The following is a 22,186-nucleotide window of genomic DNA, read 5'->3' on the forward strand; positions in this document are numbered from 1 at the left end:
CAAGTCCGAGCGGCCAAGATTTATACGAAGCTGGATCTAAGGGGGGCCTACCACCTTGTGCGGATAAGACAGGGTGACGAGTGGAAAACGGCCTTCAAGACGCGGTATGGTCTCTTCGAGTATCTCGTTATGCCCTTTAGGCTCTGTAACGCCCCAGCCACGTTTCAGTTCTTCTTAAACTAAGTACTTCGGGAACATCTGGACATCTATGTGGTGGTCTATATAGATGACATCCTGATATATTCCACCACCACAGAAGAACATGTCGTACATGTGAGTCGAGTACTTCGGGCTCTGCAAGACAACCATCTCTATTGTAAGATCACCAAGGGTGAGTTCCACGTCACTAAGGTGGAATTCTTGGGCGTGATGCTCACACCAACTGGACAGGTGATGGCTGAAAGAAAAGTAACGGCAGTCAAAGAATGGCCTAGACCATGTAGCATTAAAGACATCCAGAGCCTGTTAGGTTTTGCCAATTTCTACCAACGGTTTATCCAAGGGTTTTCTGCTATGGTCACACCATTGACCCGACTCACTCGGAAGAACATCCCGTTTGTATGGGACACAGCGGCACAAACCACTTTCGATCACCTGAAAGCCGCCTTTTCTACAGCCCCGTGCTCAAGCATGCCAATCCAGAGGAGCTTTTCATCGTGGAAGCCGACGGGTCCAAAGTCGCTCTGGGTGCTGTTATCTCCCAAAGGAATGGACAAACCGGAGATCTACACCCGATTGCCTTTATGTCTAGGAAGTTGAGCGCAGCCGAAGTCAACTACACAATCACCGAAAAAGAACTTCTAGCCATCCGGGATGCCTTCCTAGAGTGGAGGCACTGGCTTTTGGGGGCCAAGCATACAGTAACGGTTTATACAGATCACCGCAATCTGCAGTTCATGCGAGCAGCCCGGAATCTCACCCCAAGACAACTGCGTTGGATGTTGTTTTTTGAGGAGTACCAATTCATTGTTACTTATCGTCCTGGTGTCAATAACAAAAAACCCGACGCGCTAACTCGACAAGAGAACCCTGGTATGCACTCCGTAACCCCGAATCGAGCGATTATTGGACCTGCCAAGGTCGTGTGTGCTGTCCAAACAGGGGACTTCGTGACGGGAGTGAGAGCAGGTGCCAGAACATGTGTATGGAGGACTTGGCTTTGGCACCATAAAGAATGGAAGATGAAGCAAGGGATCCCAATGAAAGGGCCGCAGGTGTTGGTACCTACCAGGACCCTACGAAAAACAGTTTTTTCTTGGTGCCACGATGCACCTAGCGCCGGTCACATGGGTTACGCGAAGACGTTGGAGAAGGCATCGAGACAGTTCTGGTGGCCATCTATCCGTCCGGACATGAAGCTATGGGTGAAGGAGTGTACCACCTGCACACGCATGAAGTCCAACCGACAGCAACCCCAAGGATTGTTGCAGCCCTTACCTACCCCTGAAAACCCGTGGGAAAGGTTTTCAGTCAACTTCATCGTCGGTCTTCCCAAAGATCAAGGGAAAACAGCCATAATTGTAGTAGTGGACTACCTCACCAAAATGGGACACTTTGTTGCATGCAACCAGGTCCCTACCGCTGGGCAATTGGCACATCTCTTAATGGTACACATCGTACGTTTGCATGGCCTACCCAAGGTTATAGTTTCGGACAGGGGGGCTCAGTTCACAGCCAGCTTCTGGAAAACCTGGTGCTCTGAGCTGAAAATACAGTCTTCACTTTCCACTAGTTTCCACCCCCAAACACACAGGCAAACAGAGAAGCTAAACCAGACCCTTAAGCAGGATCTACGCTGTTATGTTCAGGGCAACACTGGGTCGTGGGTGAACTGGCTGTGGGTGGCGGAGATCGCTTACAACAGCACACAACATTCTTCTACACTGCATTCCCCCTTTTTCTGCTCTTATGGGCATCATCCCAGGTTTACTCCTCTGTTACTCCCTGGGTCCAACGTCAAGTTACCTGAAGTTAAGGAAAGGTTGTTACGTATCCGCAAGATCCTCCTTGCCACACGGAGTAATCTGGGGAATGCCAAAGCCAGGTACAAGAGGCAGGCCGACAAGCACCGTAGGCCTTGTCCTGTGTACAAGAAGGGTGACCGGGTATGGGTGTCTACGAAACACATTAAGTTCAGAAAGTACAGTATATTCAACCCAAAATTCATCGGTCCCTACCATGTTGTGAAACACATTAAACCTGTGGCTGTGAAAGTGCGCCTACCCGCGCACTTTAGGATTCACCCGGTGTTTCATGTGCCTCTATTGAAGCCCTCTCATTGTCCGGTAAAAAGGGCTCCCCTGCCTATATGGGTCCAGCAGGACTGGGAATATGAGGCGAGGGATGTACTGGATTCCAGAATAGTGAGGGGGAGGTTGCAGTACCTTTTGGCCTGGAAAGGCTATGGCCCTGAGGAGGACACATGGGAACCAGCTGGAGCGTTGCATGCGCCTCGTTTGGTGGACAGATTCCACCGTTTGTATCCGGATCGGCCTGCTGCTGGTCAGCGCCCCTCGTGAAGGGGGATGTACTGTCACGATCCGCTGTTCCGGTAAGGCGTTGCCTGCGCGCGGTGGATGGAACTACATTTCCCAGCATGTCTGGGCAGCGCGTTGCGTATGACGCAGCTTACGCTCGCGCATGCCCGGAAGTAAAAACAGGTTCGAGGAGGAAGACGCTGCCGATAATTCTCTATCTGAGGTCGCATTCTGACCACGGCGGTATCGGTAAGACTGTTCTGATTTCTTTTCCTTCAAGTTGGTTGGGCTGCATCCCGCTCTGGATTTGGATGCAGACAGTGGCAGGTCTGAATGCGCTATTCCTGTTACGTTGTGCTTGTGATTACTACCAGTCTTGAACTCAATGCTACTGAGTCCTGGTCTTAGTCTTAGACACATTACGACTAGTTCAACTGTGTGCCTGTGCATTTCTCCCCATTGGTTGGGTCGTGTAGTCTGCCGTCCCTTGCGGGGAGAACACTGATTCTTGAGGAGTGATTACCCTTTGGCTCTTGGGTTCTAAGAGCAGTACTGTATTTGAGTGGGGGCAAAGACCCTTTTTGGCGCTATCCAGGGCCGGGGGGCCATTTCTAGCGGTGTCAGGAATCAACACCTTAACTCGTAATACCCACGGAGTTAGTGGGACTTTAACCTGGCTCACCTTAACGATTGAAACCGGACGAAGTTAAGAAGCATTAACCCGTCTGTTGTCATGCTATGTTTTTTCCACACAACTTTATTTATCTTGTCTATATAGGAGAGAGGATCTGTGGGGGGAACTGTCAGTGGGTTTGGTTACGCAAAGAGGAGCTTTATCTAAGGTATGTTAGAGTACAGAGATTACCTAATTGTATAATACACTTGTGTGTTCTACTCAAACCCATTCTTCTTGTTTCCCTCTCCTAGTCAGCAAAAGCCCTGGTTCCACCCTTACCCTCTCCATATAGCGAATTATCCGTATTTTCCTTTACAGGTAGGAAGAGGAGATTCTAGGTAGTGTACAAGGGAGAGGAGGTAGCGGAATGCATAGAAATGTATGTTATTGTTATTGTGTCTTGAATATTCTCTGCTTTCATTTCAGTTCTCCTTCCCTGCTGTCCCGTCCCTTTCCTTCCCTTGCTTGATTCTCCTGGTAGTCTGTGTATGTTACTTCAGACTCTGGGGCCGTCAAGAGGTGGAACCCTTTATAGCATCGGCACAATTCTGAAGAGACCGGAAGACGAAGCCTGACACGTTCATACGGGTTTTTACAGGCCCTAGTGGTCATGTCCACGTACTCTAGACCACACGGACAGGTGATGAGGTAGACAATATTTTTACTGTTGCAGTTGGTCATTTTTCTCTGTTCCCAACAGGTCCAGTTGCTGAATGTTAATGTTTTACTCTTACGTGTCAACTGGCAACTACTGCAATACATGCCCCCGCAAAACACAAGAATACACTGTGTCCCATACTGGGGTCCATGGCCATTTCCCTTGTGGAAATTGCAGTAGTTGCCACTTGACACGTAAGAGTACAAAATTAACATTCAGCAACGGGACCTGTTGGGAACAGAAAAAAATGACCAACTGCAACAGTAAAAATGTTGTCTACCTCATCACCTGTCCGTGTGGTCTAGAGTACGTGGGCATGACCACTAGGGCTGTAAAACCCCGTATGAACGAGCATAAGAGCAACGTGCGTTGCAAAAAGACAACAACCAAGATGGCCACTCACTACCTAAATGCCCAACATTGTGTTAATGACCTACAATGGACTGTAATTGAACAATTACAGACAGAGGAAGACATTTTTCAAACAGAACAGCGCTGGGTGTTCCGTCTGGGGACGCATGTAAATGGCCTAAATGATGATATAGCGTGGGGCCAACTAACATGATAACCAAGAGTGAATATCAGAAAAACTATACATCCCTCAGTACTGTATCTCAGCCAGACACCTGCCCACTATAAACTTAAGGAGATCTCTCTTGAAATGATATTGGAAAATGAATAAGGGCTAATACTATCCACCTCGCCATTGTAATAGACATCTTGCAAAATTTCCCTTGTTCGAATACTTGAGATATTCACTTTGGTATGAGAAAATAAAGGCACAGGATTCGCCGTGCCTTTGTACTCTGTTTTTTTGCTGTACCGTAATTAAGAAACGTCTCAATATTTAGACCTCAAACAACCATTGCGCTAAGTTCTTAGGCATGCGCTCAAACAAGTCCGGAAAGCGTTTGACCGTGGCGCATGCGCGGAGCAATTTAAGCTACACGCGTGCTCCCTCCACTCACACTACCAACGGGACCGTGATGTTCCCCTACGACCCCGGAAAATACTTATAAGGGCATTCCATTACATCCGGGCAGCCTCTCATTATTGCCAATTAAACAAACACTTAACCATGAAGAGGGAGTATAAATAGAGGACGCGAAGGCCTCCATCTCCATTCCAGCGGAGCCGCGTATGGGGCAACATGGATCAGAACTCCCACTGAGTTTGTGAGTATGACACTGAGTGATTTAACAAACTACAAACTGGAAGTAAGTAAACCGCGATGTTTACTACTGCAATTGTTTTTAGATTGCAGATTGGCAATTATCACCCCAGACGTTCAGGAGGCTCATGATGCTTACAACATTATAAAGACAAGTATGCCTAATACCTATTTCTGTCTCCTCTGCACATTTCGCCACCGCTGAAATAGAGTGTGTGTTTTCTGTTTAATGTTTGTATGTCCTGTATTTGTCTCTTTTTTACAGGGTTAAACCTTCACAGACAGTTTGACCCCCCACAACATTTTTTCTAGGTGACTGCACCTGAATAATAATGTCTTTTTGAGGTTTACCAAATGTTTTTTCCTCATATTTTTCCTCAGATACTGCAATTCGCATTTTCTTGAGCATTACCGCTGTAGGTACATTGTAACCTATAGATTATACACATACATATAATTTTTCACTTTTTTGTAAATACACATTATTCTTTTGTGTAGTGAAACGTGAGTAAGGTGGGGAAGTTGTGCACCCCGTCTTGAAGAAGGAGCTTTGTCTCCGAAACATGTCGACGCACACATGAGGTGATGTACATAATCACTACATTTAACACCTCGCACTCCACTTCTTTTAACAGCACCAGCCCGGGGACCTAATAAATAATTTTTTCAGAGTCCTACGAGCCCGGTACTTTTTAACTTTTCACTCATCCCACCACTCACTCACATATAAACCCTCACATGCACCATACATAGTCCATTATAAGTGCTCCCGCGTAGTCATAGGTCGCAGCACTCCGCATCCCGTAGAGGGGTGCGAAGACCCCTATGATGAAGCATGACACCAAGGGTCCTTTTGGTGTGTGAGGGGTATTTTAAGAAACACTAAGTGCTCCACACCACGGTGTGCCAGGACTGGCATAAAATCCATCAGGGTGGATTGAGGATTAGCATTTGGTTGGCTAAGGGCTAGCCTGGGATTGCTTAGGTTTGTCTGGGGGTCTTAATGTGCTGCCAGAGAGATTATGAGGACCATGGAAGAGTGTGTGAGAGCTGGCTGAGGTAACGCAAGGGCAGCTTAGGCTCATTGAGAGGCATCAGATACTCTTTCGTGGCAAGATAAGAATCTTCTTAATAGTTGTAGACAGTGACTGTGGGGCTGCCAGAGACTTGTATAAAATGTGTAACTGGCTGCATTGTCTACAAATGGACTCTTATTGATGGCAGATATTTTCTGGAAGATGACAGAGAGCCCTGGAGCAAGCCTGGACCTACAATCTCTGAGCATGCTCCGGTCCCACCATGAAAGCATGCAGCATCCGGAAGAAGGTCTGGTGCAGGGAGGAGCCTCAACCAGTTTCTAGTTTAGTTTAAGACCTAAACACAGCTGGCGTCTGTCCAACCACTGGAAACCACCAGGAAAGCTTTGAGTGGCTCACTCAGCAGGATGCTCTTTCAGACAGGAGATCTGAGCTCTCAAGTAAGCATAAACTGAGTTGGTTTTTATACCATCATGATGCCATTTTTTTGCCACAGAACACACAGGGCCTCATTTTTGAGGCTGTGTGTCACTTTTACGCCGCTGGTGCATCACTTTTTGTGACGCACCAGCAGCGTAAAAAATGTGCCTTGTTGCACCAAATTTACAAAGTGACGCATCTAGGTAGATGCGTCACTTTGTAAACCCCTGCGCTACATTATACCTGCGCCAGGTATAATGAATGCAGGAGGGTGTTCTGACGCAAGAAAAGGTCATAGAAGTGACGCAGTGAAATCTATAAGATTTCACTGCGCCACTTCTAGGACGCAAATGCATCAATTCTTAAGCCTGCCTCACAGCAGGCGTAAGACTGGCGCAGGCCCTTTCACATGGGGCAAGCCCCATGTGAAAGGACTCATTGCTGGAGATGCGTCACTTTTGTGAAACACTCCAGCAATGCGTCACTTTTGCGCCATGCAGATAAGTCAGAAATACTGTCGTATCTATAACTCCTTGCGCAATGATGCGTCGTATTGTAAATATGACCCATCATCGGTGTCGCAAGGAGGGCGCAATGAAAAGTGACGCATCGCTGTTTTGACGCAGCGATGCGTCACTTTTCATAAATGAGGCCCACACAGTTTAAACATTAAGACTATGATTAACAGGGTCATTTAGACCCGTGACTGCGTACTTTAATGGGTGCAAATAGCAGTTGCATCAGTTTTAGCATTTGCTTCAATGAGAAGCTGAGTGCCAATTGCAGTTTCTGCAACTGTTGCACAGCCAGTTACCACCAGCACGAATCTGGTGGAAAATACCAATATAAAATGGCATGCAGGTAGTAATAGCATGTGTAAAATAAATGCAGAAAGTTTGCTCAAGCTATTCCGTATTACTTACCACCAAGATCATGATCTGCTGCGAAACAGACCCCTGACTCCTAAGTGGAGTGTTTTTGCAACTTTGATTTCAACTTTTACAGCCTGATTCATGTAGGTAAATTGCACTCGCAAAGGGCCAGATTCTGAGAGTCTGGCCCTTTGCGAGTGCGATTTTTGCATTTGGTATTCATGATACCAAATGCAAAAATCGCTATGTAAGAATTCGCATATTTGCGTGGAATGGCATTTAAGGAATCTCTAATAGAGATTCCTCAAATGCTATTCATGACACAAAACAAAATAGCGATTTTGGACTTTTGGGGCCGCTATTTACCGAGAGGTCAGACCTGTCGGTAAATAGCAGAAACTCAGAAAAATGCTTTTAAAAGCATTTTTCTAAGTTGCATGTTGCACACACACATGTCCTTTGGACATGTGTGCGCGCAACACCTGTTCAAATGTGCATTTTAGGGGTGCTACAGGGCGTCCTTTGGACACCCCTGGCACCCTTAAAATCGCTATCTCATTTGCGAGTAGCAAATTGCTACTCGCAAATGATGGATACTCCCCATTCATTCCTATGGGCCTCTTGGCCCATAGGAATGAATGGGGAGTATTTGCGAGTAGCAAATTGCTACTCGCAAATAAAGAACATGTAGGAATCGCTATTTAAGTAGCAATTCCTACATGAATGCCGTTTTGCGTGTCCTCAATAGCGAATCGCTATGATTCGCTATTAGGGCCACGCAAAACGGATTGTACATGAATCAGGCTGTTAGTACCTAAAGGGTCTAAATTCCCCCAATAGTGGTTATATTCTGCTTTTGTTTCCAGCTCAAAAAAAGGTACTTTGACTTTTTCTGGGGAGAAGTGAGAACACGTTATATGTGAATGTTAATTGTTAGAGCACTTAACAATTGTTGGGAAGTATTGAATCTCAGTCATTCTGAAATTGTATTTTTCACAGATCTATATAAATAAAAATGTAACTGTTCGTTTGTTCAAAATCTCAAATCTCTGAAAATTTTGGCACAACGGTGCATTCAAATACGCGAGTGTTTATATATACACGTTGGATTCTTAAATGCATGTGTCTAATACACACGTATTTTTAATCAAAAGCACAAACAGACACATAAAAATGTCAATGTGCGTTTGATAAAATAGGCGCGTGTCAATACGCGTGTCAAATACACGTGTGTTTTTAATCTAAAGGACAAACAGACCCTATTGATTGGGTTGCTGCGCAATAACTACAATAGACGCATAGAGACAATAGTCTACATATATTAGGATGGACAGTTGGTGTCAGGATGGCACCGGGAAGTGGGTGGAGGGAGGGGGGAGGAGTTGGTTCACTTGGCAACTTTAAGAAAGGATGCATTGAGACAATAGTCTACATATATTAAGATGGACAGTTGGTGTCAGGATGGCAGACCGGGAAGTGGGTGGAGGGAGGGGGGAGGAGTTGGTTCACTTTGCAACATTAGCTCGTATTTATATATACACAACCTTGGTTTCGAATACGTGCGTGTCCAATACGCGCTTGTTTTTAATCGAAAGGCCGAACAGACCCTATCGATTTGGTTGCTGCGCAACAAATACAAGGGACGCATATAGACAATAGTCTACATATATTAGGGTAGACAGTTGGTGTCAGGATGGCAGACCGGGAAGTGGGTGGAGGGAGGGGGGAGGAGTTGGTTCACTTTGCAACATTAAGAAAGTATGTATAGAGACAATAGTCTAAATAGATTAGGATGGACAGTTGGTGTCAGGATGGCAGACTGGGAAGTGGGTGGAGGGAGGGGGGAGGAGTTGGTTCACTTTGCAACATTAGCGCGTGTTTATATATACACAACATTGGATTTGAATACGCACATGTCCAATACGCGCATGTTTTTAATCGAAAGGCCGAACAGACCCTATCGATTTGTTTGCTGCGCAACAAATACAAGGGATGCATATAGACAATAGACTACATATATTAGGATGGACAAAAACATATTGTATACCCACAAGCATTGGGAAATTAAACGTATTAGAAACGTGCGCTTACTCTTTTCTTTCTCTTCCATTTAACCAGACTGAGCCAAAGTAACGCGTGGCCGGGTACAGCTAGTATCCAAATATAGTGGGATAACACGTGCATGTAATCAAATAACAAGTTCAGTTCCTTCAGCCTTGGATAGTTGAATTTTCAGAAGAGCAAAAACTACAGAGTTCATTCACATTTGGCAACTGGTGTTCTAAATAAAGGTACCACCAGGAGTTATAGGACCACAGATCTCCCTCCTATGGTTTTCCTAAGTGTATCAGTGTTCCTCAAGTGGGTAGAGCCTACCCGAGAGACTACCCGGAGAGAGGCCCAGTACAGGGCAGTTATTACCATCAAACATGCCATATTTGTTCATACCGTCTGTCCTAGCTCATCATTTTATTCTGTTTTTACTTGAGGTTCCCTTGTATTTGGCTTTGCGTAAATAAACCATAATCTAAATAACTACCCTGTAAGTCTAATGCTTCCAGGTACACCTTGGTGGGCTCATTTACGAGGCCCCTAGCGGGATGTTTGCTCCGCCGGAGTATCACTTTTTAGATGCTCCAGTGGAGCAATGTGCCGCAGCATATTTACAAGGCTGCGCAAAGTGGCTTTTCATGGCCTTGTAAAGATGTGCCCCTTTCACGCAGAGCACTGCGTGAAAGAGGTGTTCCATGGGGGTTGCTGTGGGTGTTCCCAAGCAACACCCATGGAATCTGAAGCATTCCCAGATTTACGAGGAATCGTAAACCTGGTAATGCATCAGATTCTAACACATCCCCATGGGTGGTGTTGCGGAGGCGCAATATGGAGAAATACCCCTATTTTGCCTCGTTTTTTACTCTCTCTCTGTGTGCTGCATTCTGCAGCACACATAGAAAGAGGAAAACATCTCTTGTGGTTGTTTTTGTGCAGGAAGGTGCCCTTTCCTGCACAAAAATAATCACCCCAACAAAGCAGACACTCTAGTACCATGGTGCAAAGGTGCCTGCATTGGCCCATGGCAGCCCATTGTCCACCATCCTTGCGGCGTTGCCCTACCCCAAAACCTCATAAATGAGGCCCTTAGTGTCCCACTCGTCTCGTTATCCATAAGTTAATCATGGTGTCCGCCCCAAGACAAGACACCAAGACCTCATAGGTGGCACCCTATTCATAGTTTTGGTTTAGTAAACTAACCATGTTGTAGTAGATGCACCTTTTTAAAAGAATGCTGGTGGTAAACATTGGAGTTAAGCGCAAGGAGATAAAAATGATAACGTCTGCCTCTGGTGCACTTGTTTTTAGGGTTGCCCTAAGATGGTAAGGCACAACAATTTGTTCACAAGCTGAATGCAAAACTGGTGATCAATTCTGAAAACAACTTGGGGGCTGATTCAGATGTCGTTAGGAAGGGCTCTAGATGGGAATTGGTATTGTCGATTCTAATTCGGAACCCTTGCTGCCTAACAAATCCTACAGTTTTCCCAACGACCGATTACGATGCTCGGAAATCGTTCGAGCAGACTGAATTAGTTCTGAAAGACATCCGGACAGCCTTAGTCTTTCAGAGCCGATTCGTACAGCTCTATGGGCACAGTTTCGGACGAGCGATTACGATGACCGATTCGGACTGCCATTCTGATTTGGTTTGCCAGAGACAAAACTGCTGCCGGAATCTGTCTTTGGGGGCCTGTTGCGGACCCCCTTCACCCGTAACTGTCCGAATGTGGCCCGTGGGGGTACCCAAGGGACCCCTCATCCCAACCATGCACAATGTGGTAGGCAACATGGGGTGCTCGCCACAGGGTGCAAGGTTTTCCCCAACCACCCCTTTCTTCAATGGGAGCCCCTGTTCGCTTTCGGGACACAGGCTCCCATTGAGGTCAATGCGAGTCCGACCGAACAATGCTGGGAGGCATTGGAATCGGTCATCCGGACTCACAGGACCCGATAAGTTTGGAAACTAGTCCAGAACCGATTCATTGGGGATAGTTTGCTAACGGTATTGGAAGCTGCCCCTTGGTTGGCGCATTCCCAATAGGTATTTGGACAAAATATCGAGTTATAAATATCGGGTTACAGAAATATCAGGAACAAAATATTGTGATACAAAAATAGTGTAATGCAGAAATGTCGTTGTCAACAATATCATTTTTTTTCAGGTAAGTAATATCATTGTTAAAAATATTGTTTTTGTTAATATTGTTTTAAAAAATATAGTTGTAAAATATTGTTTTTTATCATCTTAATGTCTTTTAATTCATATATTAATTTTATGTGTAATTATTGTTTGTATAATTGTTAATGATATTTTTAAATACAGTTTGTCATTTTAAGTGATTTTTCATTTTTAATTTAATTGCTAATAATATTTTACAGTGTTGTAGCCGGCTGCTAGGTTTGTAGGTGTATAGGGTGAGAAGTTAATTAAGTAATAATTAAATAACAATGAATCATTAATTTATTATTAAGTATGTAATTGATGATTAATTATGTCAATTGTGTAATAATTATATTGGGTTTTTTTAGAACATATTTTATTGCCATTTGCTTTTCGTTCCGTGTAATAAATATATTGTTAGCTATATATTAGGTGCGGGCTGTTGAGTTTATAGTGGTATAGTGGTGGGAAGTTAATTAAGTAATAATTAATTAATAATACATGATTAAAATATAATTATCATTTTAATTGATTATTAGTTATGTAAATTGTGTAATACTTTTATATATTAGTTATATTATAGGTGTGGGGTTGTTGGGTTTGTAGGTATATAGGATGGGAAATTAAGTAATAATCAATTTTCAATTATGTATTTATTAATAATTATTTAATTGATATGTAATTATGTACATTACGTAGTATTGATTTATTTTAGTTGTGAGTTGCTAGGTTTGTAGGGGTATAGGGTGGGATGTTGATTAAGTAATATAGACTGAAAAAATAATTAATAATTGTTAAGTAATAAGTGAATTGACTGTCAATTATGTACAATGTGTTATGCTTATTTATTTTAGTTATTTTTTAAGTCTGGACTGCTTTGTTTGTGGGGGTAAAGTGTGGGAAGTTAATTAAGTAATAAATACATTATTTGTTTTGTATTAATAGTTGATTATTACATTTTTAATAATCATGTAACTTGTTTAATTGTGTTTTATTTTTAATATATACATTTGTTTTGGGTTAATTATTAATGTTTATATTAACAGTTTAAATTGCTTCAAAATTAATAGGTTTATTCAAATATGTAATGTGTTTGAAGTGAAGTACTGTCCCTAATGTTGCACAGACTGGAGTGGGAATAGTAAATGTAATCCCTCTGAAGTCCAGCGCTTTCCCTAAAGTTGCAAAGATTTGAGTGGGAGTACTAGATTTTCTCCCTCTGAACTCCAACGCTTTCCTACTGCTGCACAGACTGGAGTGAGAATACTAAATGTAACCCCTCTGAACTCCAACGCTTTCCCTACTGTTGCACAGACTGGAGTGGGAATAGTAAATCATACCCCTCCGAAACTCAACACTTTCCCTAATGTTGCACAGACTGGAGGTGGAATGGTAAATCTTATTCCTCCTAATACCAATACTGTCCCCACTGGTGACCTGTTTGGAGTGGGATTAGTAAATGTAACCCACCAACACTTTCACTACTATTGCATAAAATGGAGTGGGAAAAGTATATCTATTATTCCCACACTTCAATACTATTCTTAATATTGTTTAAATATATCTATTATTAATATTTGTTTATTTATGTAATTTTATATTAATTGTATATGTGTATGTATGTATATATGTATATATATGAGCAAGGCACAGGGGTGCCGAAACGTCATGAAACCGACAGGCGAATAAAGATTTGAATGTCGCAAAATTGGTCCGTGCTTGTTGTATCTGTGCCAGCTGTGATTGTGACGCGCGGAATATACTTTGGTTTTCGATATATATATATATATATATATATATATATATATATATATATATATATATATTTGTATATATATATATATATATATTTGTATATATATATATATATATATATTTGTATGTATATATATATATATATATATATATATATATATTTGTATATATATATATATATATTTGTATATATATATATATATATATATATATATATATATATATATAAACAAAACCCTTTCAGGCATAGAGTGACGCATAAATTATGAAAAAAAGAAGGAGAGAACTCTGGGTAGTTCTCCAGTTTAGGTGGAAAGCAGCTCCTGTTAGAGAACTCTCCACACCAGCGACACTCTAGATCTGCTCACCTCAAATGTCTGTTTTTCTATCAAAGTCTTTAAGCATAGGATTAGCACAGTGCTATCCACGCCGAGATAGAAAAGGACAAAGTCTTTTGCCATTTCTACATCAAAGTTTTTAAGCTTAGAACTAGCACAGTGCTGTCCTTGCCGAGCTGTAAAATGACAAAAGCCATTTATCACTCCAGGCACAGTATTACAGCTTTGAATTGGTAAAATACCAACTCAAGGCAACCTGAAATGAGTAAACGCAACCCCTGACATAGTGTTTCACTCTAATTAGAGCTCTTCAGAGAGGTATAGCTTTGTCCAGGCACAAGAGAGCACCCAGTATAAGTCAAAACAAAACCCTTTCAGGCATAGAGTGACGGATAAGTTAAGCAAAAACGAAGGAGAGAACTCTGGGTAGTTCTCCAGTTTAGGTGGAAAGCAGCTCCTGTTGGAGCACTCTCAACACCAGCGACACTCTAGATCTGTTCACCTCAAAAGTCTGTTTTTCTATCAAAGTCTTTAAGCATAGGATTAGCTCAGTGCTATCCAAGCCAAGATAGAAAAGGACAAAGTATTTTGCCATTTCTACAGCAAAGTCTTTAAGCATAGGACTCGCACAGTGCTGTCCTTGCCGAGCTGTAAAATGACAAAAGTAATTTATCACTCCAGGCACAGTGGTACAGCATTGAATTGGTAAAATACCAACTCAAGCCAACCTGAAATGAGTAAAAGCAACCCCTGACACAGTGTTTCACTCTAACTAGAGCTCTTCAGAGAGGTATAGCTTTGTCCAGACACAAGGGAGCACCCAGTATAAGTCAAAACAAAACCCTTTCAGGCATAGAGTGATGCAAAATATATGCTTTTTATAGTAGTAAATTAAAAAATAACCCACAAAATAACAATAAACACATATATACACACACATATATGTCAGTGTTTTGTATAAATGTATATTTATATATAGTATTAAATATGAGTTAAATGTATTTAATTTGCATTATATTAATGTTATATATTAAAATATTTATTACTGTTTTAAACTATATATATATATATATATATATATATATATATATATCATAACATACAAACATTTTGTATATTTTTTAATGTGAAACAATACCGATAAGAGGAAAAGAATGGTCTGACTGCAAAATGTGCCCCAAGCCCAGAAGTAGAAAACCTGATCCAGGATGACTGACTGGGAATTTAAACTTTAAGGATAATGCAATTGATATTGGTATTGTTCTGCTGCAAACTACCTAGAAACATAAGCCATAGATACCCACTAGAATACTGAAATGCTACATCATCACCTGTTGTGCATGAACCTTGCTTCCTGAACAATGGTTCTGTCTGTCCCTTCTGGAATAGGACTGAGCACCCAAGAGCTCTGTGCAGTTCTTCTGAACTGCTCTACTGATGCTGTAGCTTCCTTGCCTGTGTGGAAGAGCCAGCCTGCTAAAGGATTCCAAACTGTCCCCAGCACCATAAACCTCTCTACCCTTCACTAGAAATCTGGGGTCTAATAAAAAACATCTATTCTACAAATGCAGGTGATTCTCTTGGAGTAGTGATTTCACATGGTGAACAGGCTCCACTGCACCACAATCTCATTTGTCATATTCTTCACATAGGCATTTGTGATACTAGGCAGCCTCCTTCGAGTGTCGCCGAACACCAGCCCATCATGTGCTTCTTGATCTGCGTTTAGGAAGAGGTGTCTCCTGGCCGTTCTTAGTTGATTCTGCAAAGGACCAAATTAGCTTGCCTGTTAGCCAGATCTAAACAATCAGGAAGGACCTGCAAGGCCATTTCCATCCAAAGGTCAGATCATAGTAACACTACCTATATGGAACCCCATCTAATAGTTGATACTTACAAATATAGACTTCTTTCTGTTACTTTAATCCATTGTCTCAATGCAGCCAATGCACTCCAAGCACATCAAGTCACTGCATATGGCAGCTCCTCCGCCATCCTTATTCCAATCTTGCCTGTATCTTTTTGACTTGTTTCTATGCTTTGGTTTATATTCATGCACATCTGCCTTTCTTTCTCTTAGGGGCAGAAATTAAACAGCAAATTCTGCCCGCAATGCTGCAAAATGTGTTGCCTTATCTCCCCTCTTCACCTTGCCCTGCTGTTTATTAATACATCAAATCTTCTACCTGTATTTGGAATTGTTTGAATGTTTTGCATAAATAACTAACATTTCCCCTTTTTCATGAACACATTTACAATGTTATGACACTGCTTAGTATCAGGTCTGCACTATTAAAAAAATACCAAAAAGCCCCCTTATTTGCAAGAGCAATCCCTCCTCAGCTTGGACCTTGACTCAGCGCTACTTTCTACTTTGGATCACAAGAAGTATGGCTTTTAAGTTCTTACCAAATCCTAACCAGGTAGACAAAGCACATCATCCAGATACAAATAATGCTTTAACATCTCAAACATAAACAGTGGGATCCAAGGTATTTATGTTTTAGGGTTTTATCAAGTATTACCTAATTTACTTGAGTGGTGAATTGGCTTGTGCGTTTTGGACAGGGATCTTGATCAATTAGTCATAGAGAACATTACAGTGGGAGTGATCACTTTTAGCAGGATGATTGATAGATCATCTCCCATAGAAAAATACTGGTCCGTTCTTTCCTGTGGGTGAAGACTGTGATTATGAATGTGAAGAGTAGAGCTTGAGTATAAAGTAAGTGTTTAGAGTTGATAATTAAATTCTGTATGATTTCTTACCATTTGTTTCACTTCTTGCTGTGAGTATATTTTTAATTTCTTATTAAACAGTTATTCCTTGTTAAAATTAATAACCCTGGCTGGACACTCAGGACTGATTTAGAGTTTTCCAGACTGGTACTCTTTCACAAATGTGACAGATATCACGTCCACCTTATTGCATGTGCATTTGTAATAAAGCGGAAGGTATATTTGTGACATTTGTGAAAGAAGAACTCTCAGACAGACTCAAAATCAGTTTCTCTGACTTTACAGTGACTGTGATGACTGAGTAGTCCTTTATCTATAATCAATCTTAACCCACCTCATAAGAGCCAGGACTTTGCTGCTTGACAATGCAATCCCACAGACTTCAAAGGGAATCTTGAGACACCGCTATGCATCTCAGTCCAAGAACCTACATCATGGACAGTAGGAAATACATGCACTCACCTTTGATACATTTATATGGTCCTTCCAACTTCAACGATCTGGAAAAAGACTAGTTGTTGAGCAGAGATCTTAGCGGGGATCTGCAAGACAGAAGACTACATCTGGTCCTTGTACTCAACTTCAGAAATAACAGTGAACAATATTGCAGTTTAGGGCAATAAACACAACTCATGTCAATGCACACACCAGCTACACATAAGCACCATGCATTTGATATGCTATCTTAAGGGTGAATACAGACTTAAGCAGAATGTATGAACTAAAGTAACCCTTTCTAAGTCTTTGAGGAGTTCTGTGATCATATAGAAGTATGAGACTGCAGGCTGAGTGTCTTTGTGAGGGAACTACAAGGTGATGTGCAGCAACTTTCATAATGTACAGAAAGGGGATAATTTATCATCTAAGTTGTTTAGACCTCTTGCTCTCTCCTCAAAACATATACAGCTGACAAGAGGACATGTGTTATGTGTGGAATCTGCTGGTTCTGCCTTTATAGCCTGCAGATCTTTGGATATCGTCGTTTACAATGTTATAATGAAGCTACATATCCCAGAATGCAACTAGAAGCAGGCTAAAAGGCAGGAGTTGACAACATTGTCACATTTGACGTGGGGCCTCTTGACAGTTGTCCATAAGCAGCTTCCAGCAACCAGCATTTCTTGCCCATTCAAAAACAAAAACAAAAACACGAAACAGAAGTAATGTATTTCATGGTAGAGGAGCCTATTTCTTTGTTCTCTTGCCCTTCACCTGTGAAATACATGATTGTATTTCAAATCTGCTCTGGTCATTCCTTCAGGCTGCCTAGCAAACAACTGGCATTCCTTCCCAGGGATATTGAGAGAAAATACAATGTAGACCCCTAGCACTGACCCTGTGAAGTGACAGTTTATTTTACAATCTGCTACTGGCAACAGACAGTGTTTGGACTCCAACGCACCAACTTCTTCCAACCTGTAGGAAGATTTTCATGCCGCTTCATCACTGTGATGTCACTAGTCGCTTGTAATAACTTATTACAAGCAACTTAGTGCATCAATGTATTATTATTGGCATGTTCTAACTTCCGAACATTCCTGTAGTATAATGGGAAAAGTATCCCCTGATGCTTGAGTCCCCAAAATATCTTCTTGACAGACTTCAAAGAATCCAGTCGGCCGCGGCCAAGTTAGCCCTTGGGTGGCCTAGAAGGTCCTCCTCCTCCATGGCTTTGGCTCAGCTGCACTGGCTCCCATTGAGACAGAGAGTCCAGTTTAAGTCTCTCTCTGTCTGGTGTTTAAAGCCCTTCATGGGCTGGGACCTGTTCCCTTGCAGAGGAAGTTTGCGTGGTAAGTGCCTGTGCGAAACCTTCGCTCCTCATCGGCGAGACTGGTGAGGATACCAATGTTCAAGAAAGTTAAGGCAGGGGGTAGATCCTTTGGTGTAGCTGCCGCTAAACTGTGGAACGTACTCCCATTGGAGCTCAGGCAAGTTACTGACCTCCTACCTATTAGAAGCAGATTAAAAACCTGGTTGTTTCCTACGATTTAGTTGGTGTTTAGTTACGTTTTTCTTTCTTTCTGAGTCTGTCAGCGCCAGGATGCCTGCTAGGTGACAGTGCGCTTTATAAGTTAAATAAATAAATAAATAAATGATAAAGATATTGCATTTCACAGAGGACTTCCATAACCATAGAGAGGAAGTTCCAGGGTCGGATTGGGACCAAAAATAGGCCCAGGCACCCCAAACAAAGTGGCCCACATTCATGGAGTGAACTTTTCCACAAAATATTTTTTGGTTAGTATTGGTGGGCTCATTTTGGGAGAAATGTCTGGTACAGTAAGCATTTTAAATCTTGAAGGGTGAGTAGCATTGGTGAAGAATGGAAAGACTAGTTGTAAAAACTGAAACCGTACTTTCAGTGTCAACTCCTTCTACAAGGTTGTGAGCATTTCCTCTCCCAATTAACTGTGTCCTCAACACTGATTATTACATAAATCAGAAATCTTTAATTTTCAGTGGAGGCTCGCCCTTGTTCCTGCCCCTCTTTTAATAATAACAGCATTGAATTACAATTTATTATTCACTAGTGGTACAGTAAAATATATGTTTACCCTCGCTGTAGCCTACGTCATTAAATCTGTTTAATCGCTGGCATAGGCGCACAGAGGCACCAGCCATCAGTGAGACTGACCAGGACTGGCAAAGTACCAGACTTGGCCTTAGGGTCCTTCCAGGTTTCAGGTCCTCCCCATTAGTGGCTCACTGTGGCATCACTGGTACAGGGAGCCCTGGGGGTGCTTTTGCTTTAATCCTTACAGTGCCCAGGGCTACCTGTCAATCATGCTGTCACTTCATCCTCTCCCATCTCATCACAGCAGAGTTGGGTTGGCAAGAGTCTCACTCACTGCACCCCACCTTATGACAAGATGGAAGAAGGTGAGGTGAAAAGGCAAGAAACCGACAGCTAGAGCCTACGCATGACTGTGCAGACTTGAGCTTTTTGCTTCAATTATCGAGGCTGGTAGAAGCTGTGTTCCTTCCTTGGTAGTAAAGTCATCTGAAGCACAAAGGGTCAGCTAGCCAAAGGAAAGTAACGTAAATAAAACCCTGTGAAAATGTGTGTGTGTGTGTGTGTGTGTTCGTGTGCGTGTGTATAAGTGAGATAAAGTCAGAATTAGAGACAATGAGAATTACAAGGTGTAAAAGTCAGATAGCTTCTATATTGGTTTACACCATATGTTAAGAGTGCTTGTTCTGGCGAAACTCAGCCAACTTTAAACATCACACAGTGGTTGGGATAGTCTGTCATAATGAGACTTTATTACTACCCAATGAACCATTTTTAGCAATCTCAGAGTAAAGAAAGACTGATTAAAAAAAAACAATACGCTTCTAAATCCATGCTTTTTACTTTCCATTCAACTTCTTGATGCTGGGACATAGACATAAAAGTTCACTGTGCTGAAATGGAAGGATTATATCTAGGGTCAGTGGATTTATGCAATTCGTGGCTGCTGCATTTTCCTCATAATTATGGATTTGCTGCCACTTAATCCACCATTCACTGCATAATCTCTAGATTTTACCCTAAAAAATTGTAACTCTATTGGTTAAAAAGTTACTAAAAACGTGGCAACACGTGTTCTTGTGCATTGGAAGGCTCTCCACTGCTTATCTTTCAGTTGTTTTATTGCTGTATTTTGTTGTTACACTGATACTAATGAGGTGAAACATTTGCCCACGCGGTTTTAGACTGTTTAAACAAACATGAGAAAAAAATTAAGCAATACTATTACAAAACGTACCACGTTGTGCACCATGATTAGTATTTTCTTGCTGCATAATTTGGTCCTTCCCTGATGCATAATTCCATTGGCCCTGATTATAATTATGTTCTGCAAGTAACAAAAGGACCTCTGTGACAAAATAAGTAACGCACTGAGCTTTCTATATATAATATATCTGTGATCTGCAAGCTACACGTTGTTCTTTACAGCAGGCACACTAACCCTATGTGCTAAGTGGGCATGTGCTAGTAAATTAAATAGTGAATTGTAGGCTGGCCAGTCCGAGGTGAAAATGGCCACAACACCTGACCTTCCAGCGGGAATCTCAATTGTTGTGCCCCCTCCTAACTATGATCTAAGTGCCCAGGCCTGGCAGAGGAGTGGGTCAGATGAAAGACATTACTTTAGTTCTGGGCAGGCTGGCCCAATGGGGGCCGAGGTGAGAATGGCCCAGCGGGAGCAAAGCAACACCTGTTCCCTCAGCGAGACCTCTGCACACAACCCCCTTCCCCCACTCACTGTGGGCTGAAAATGAAACCCCACTGGGGTCGGGATTAAGTAAAGGACACAGCTGCTGGGCCGGCCATATGGAGAGGGGAGAAAGGAGGGCGAGGAGAAATGGTGCAAAGGCCATGCCTTGCCTCTTGGCATCTTCACATTACTCCCTCCCCCCTCACCATGGCCTCAGTGTAGCAGCTGCTGGAGGAGGGGTAGAGGAAGTACACTGCTTCTAGGGCAGGGCCAGCCCACAAGGGGCCAAGGTAAAGATGTCAGAGCCTCAGTACTGACCGTGCAACGATGCAGCTGCAAGCCCATACATCGCCACCTGCCCTGCCTCTAAACTTAGCACTATGCACCTCTAGCCCACCTGGCCCTGCCAACCCCATATGACATTGGCCTGGGTAGGTAGGCATGGTGGTGGGGCCGAGGGGGACAGTAGGGCACTGTGGGCAATAGGAAAAAGGCCTTAAAAAAGCGACCCGCAGCTCTCACTCAGGCATCAGCCCATCGGTCCATGACTGATTGACCACTTTGCCAATTTGACCCTGAGAGGAACAATATGCAATAGAGTGGTCCCAGTGTATCAACGACTTTCTCATAGAAGGGGAAAAAGACAAATAAAGAAAATATTCAACAGTATCAAAATGAAGGAAAAAACAGTAATTTTCAACCAATGTTAGTTAATCACATTAGGAATACGCGTTTCATGAAGATAGAAATACATAGGAAAACAACCTGACAGGGTGTTAAATTCACATGAGTGGTGCCCAGAAAGGGGGGAGGGAGTGTAAGATGGTAAGTGATGGGAGAGAAAGTTTGGTGGTGGTGACAAAATATCACAAACAGTTCTGGTATATGTTGATTATATACCGGATAACCAAAATCAAAACATTGTACACATATTTGCCATATGACACATGACGTCACAGTATATTTATCACTGTCGATCGTGTATTGGCTGGTGCTCTAAAGTCGACGTTTCAACCCCTTTTCTGTAGGTGTCTTGAACCTTACTAACGGGGTCTTCATCAGGACAAGAGTGAAGTGGAGGGGGCTGGGGACACCGTAAGTGTTGCGGCGGGGAGGGGAGGGTGTTTCTCTCACAGTCCAGTCGTGGAGAAAAACGGGCTCCAAGGCTCTCCAAGGTAAAATGTAGCAGTAGGAGTGAGGTGTCACTGAATGTGCGTCTGCGGTGAACACAGTTTCATTCTTGTTATAAGATTTCTTCTCAATTGGGCCGATTTGTCCGAAGAGTCATTAGGAATGAGATACCCCCTGAGTCAATCAAAGGAGGCACATGGGACGAATCCGATCGGCTGCTGGACAGCGTCTATGGAAACTGAGAGGAACAAGGCAGAAGACTGAGTTTCTTTATAAGGTTATTGAACTCAGAGGTGACTTGCAATATCCCTGTTATTCCATATAATACATGCTCACACCATCACCTTTCCCACAAACCTCTAAAAACATTGGTGCGCAGCACTTTTATATAGAGCGAGCAAGTTTGCAAACATGCAGATTAGCAATAAAACCTCTAGAGCAAAATGAAACACATCAAAAAACTGTTAGATATTTGTAGCAAACAGATATTAGAA

The 22,186-nt window shown here is 42.6% G+C and overlaps 1 protein-coding gene across 6 annotated transcripts in view; it reads right to left on the reverse strand.

Annotated features, from left to right (window-relative positions):
* The window catches only part of LIMS2 (LIM zinc finger domain containing 2), a 470,048-nt gene that overhangs the window by 380,628 nt on the left and 67,234 nt on the right, over positions 1–22,186 (reverse strand). For all 6 annotated transcript variants that reach the window (XM_078666051.1, XM_078666055.1, XM_078666054.1 and 3 more), the window contains one exon: positions 16,822–16,901. In XM_078666051.1, coding sequence (XP_078522177.1) covers positions 16,822–16,832 — 11 coding nt within the window. In that variant the 5' untranslated portion in view covers positions 16,833–16,901. The remainder of the gene's footprint in view (positions 1–16,821; positions 16,902–22,186) is intronic.

This window comes from Lissotriton helveticus, chromosome 11 (assembly GCF_964261635.1).
Source record: "Lissotriton helveticus chromosome 11, aLisHel1.1, whole genome shotgun sequence".
Taxonomy (NCBI): domain Eukaryota; kingdom Metazoa; phylum Chordata; class Amphibia; order Caudata; family Salamandridae; genus Lissotriton; species Lissotriton helveticus.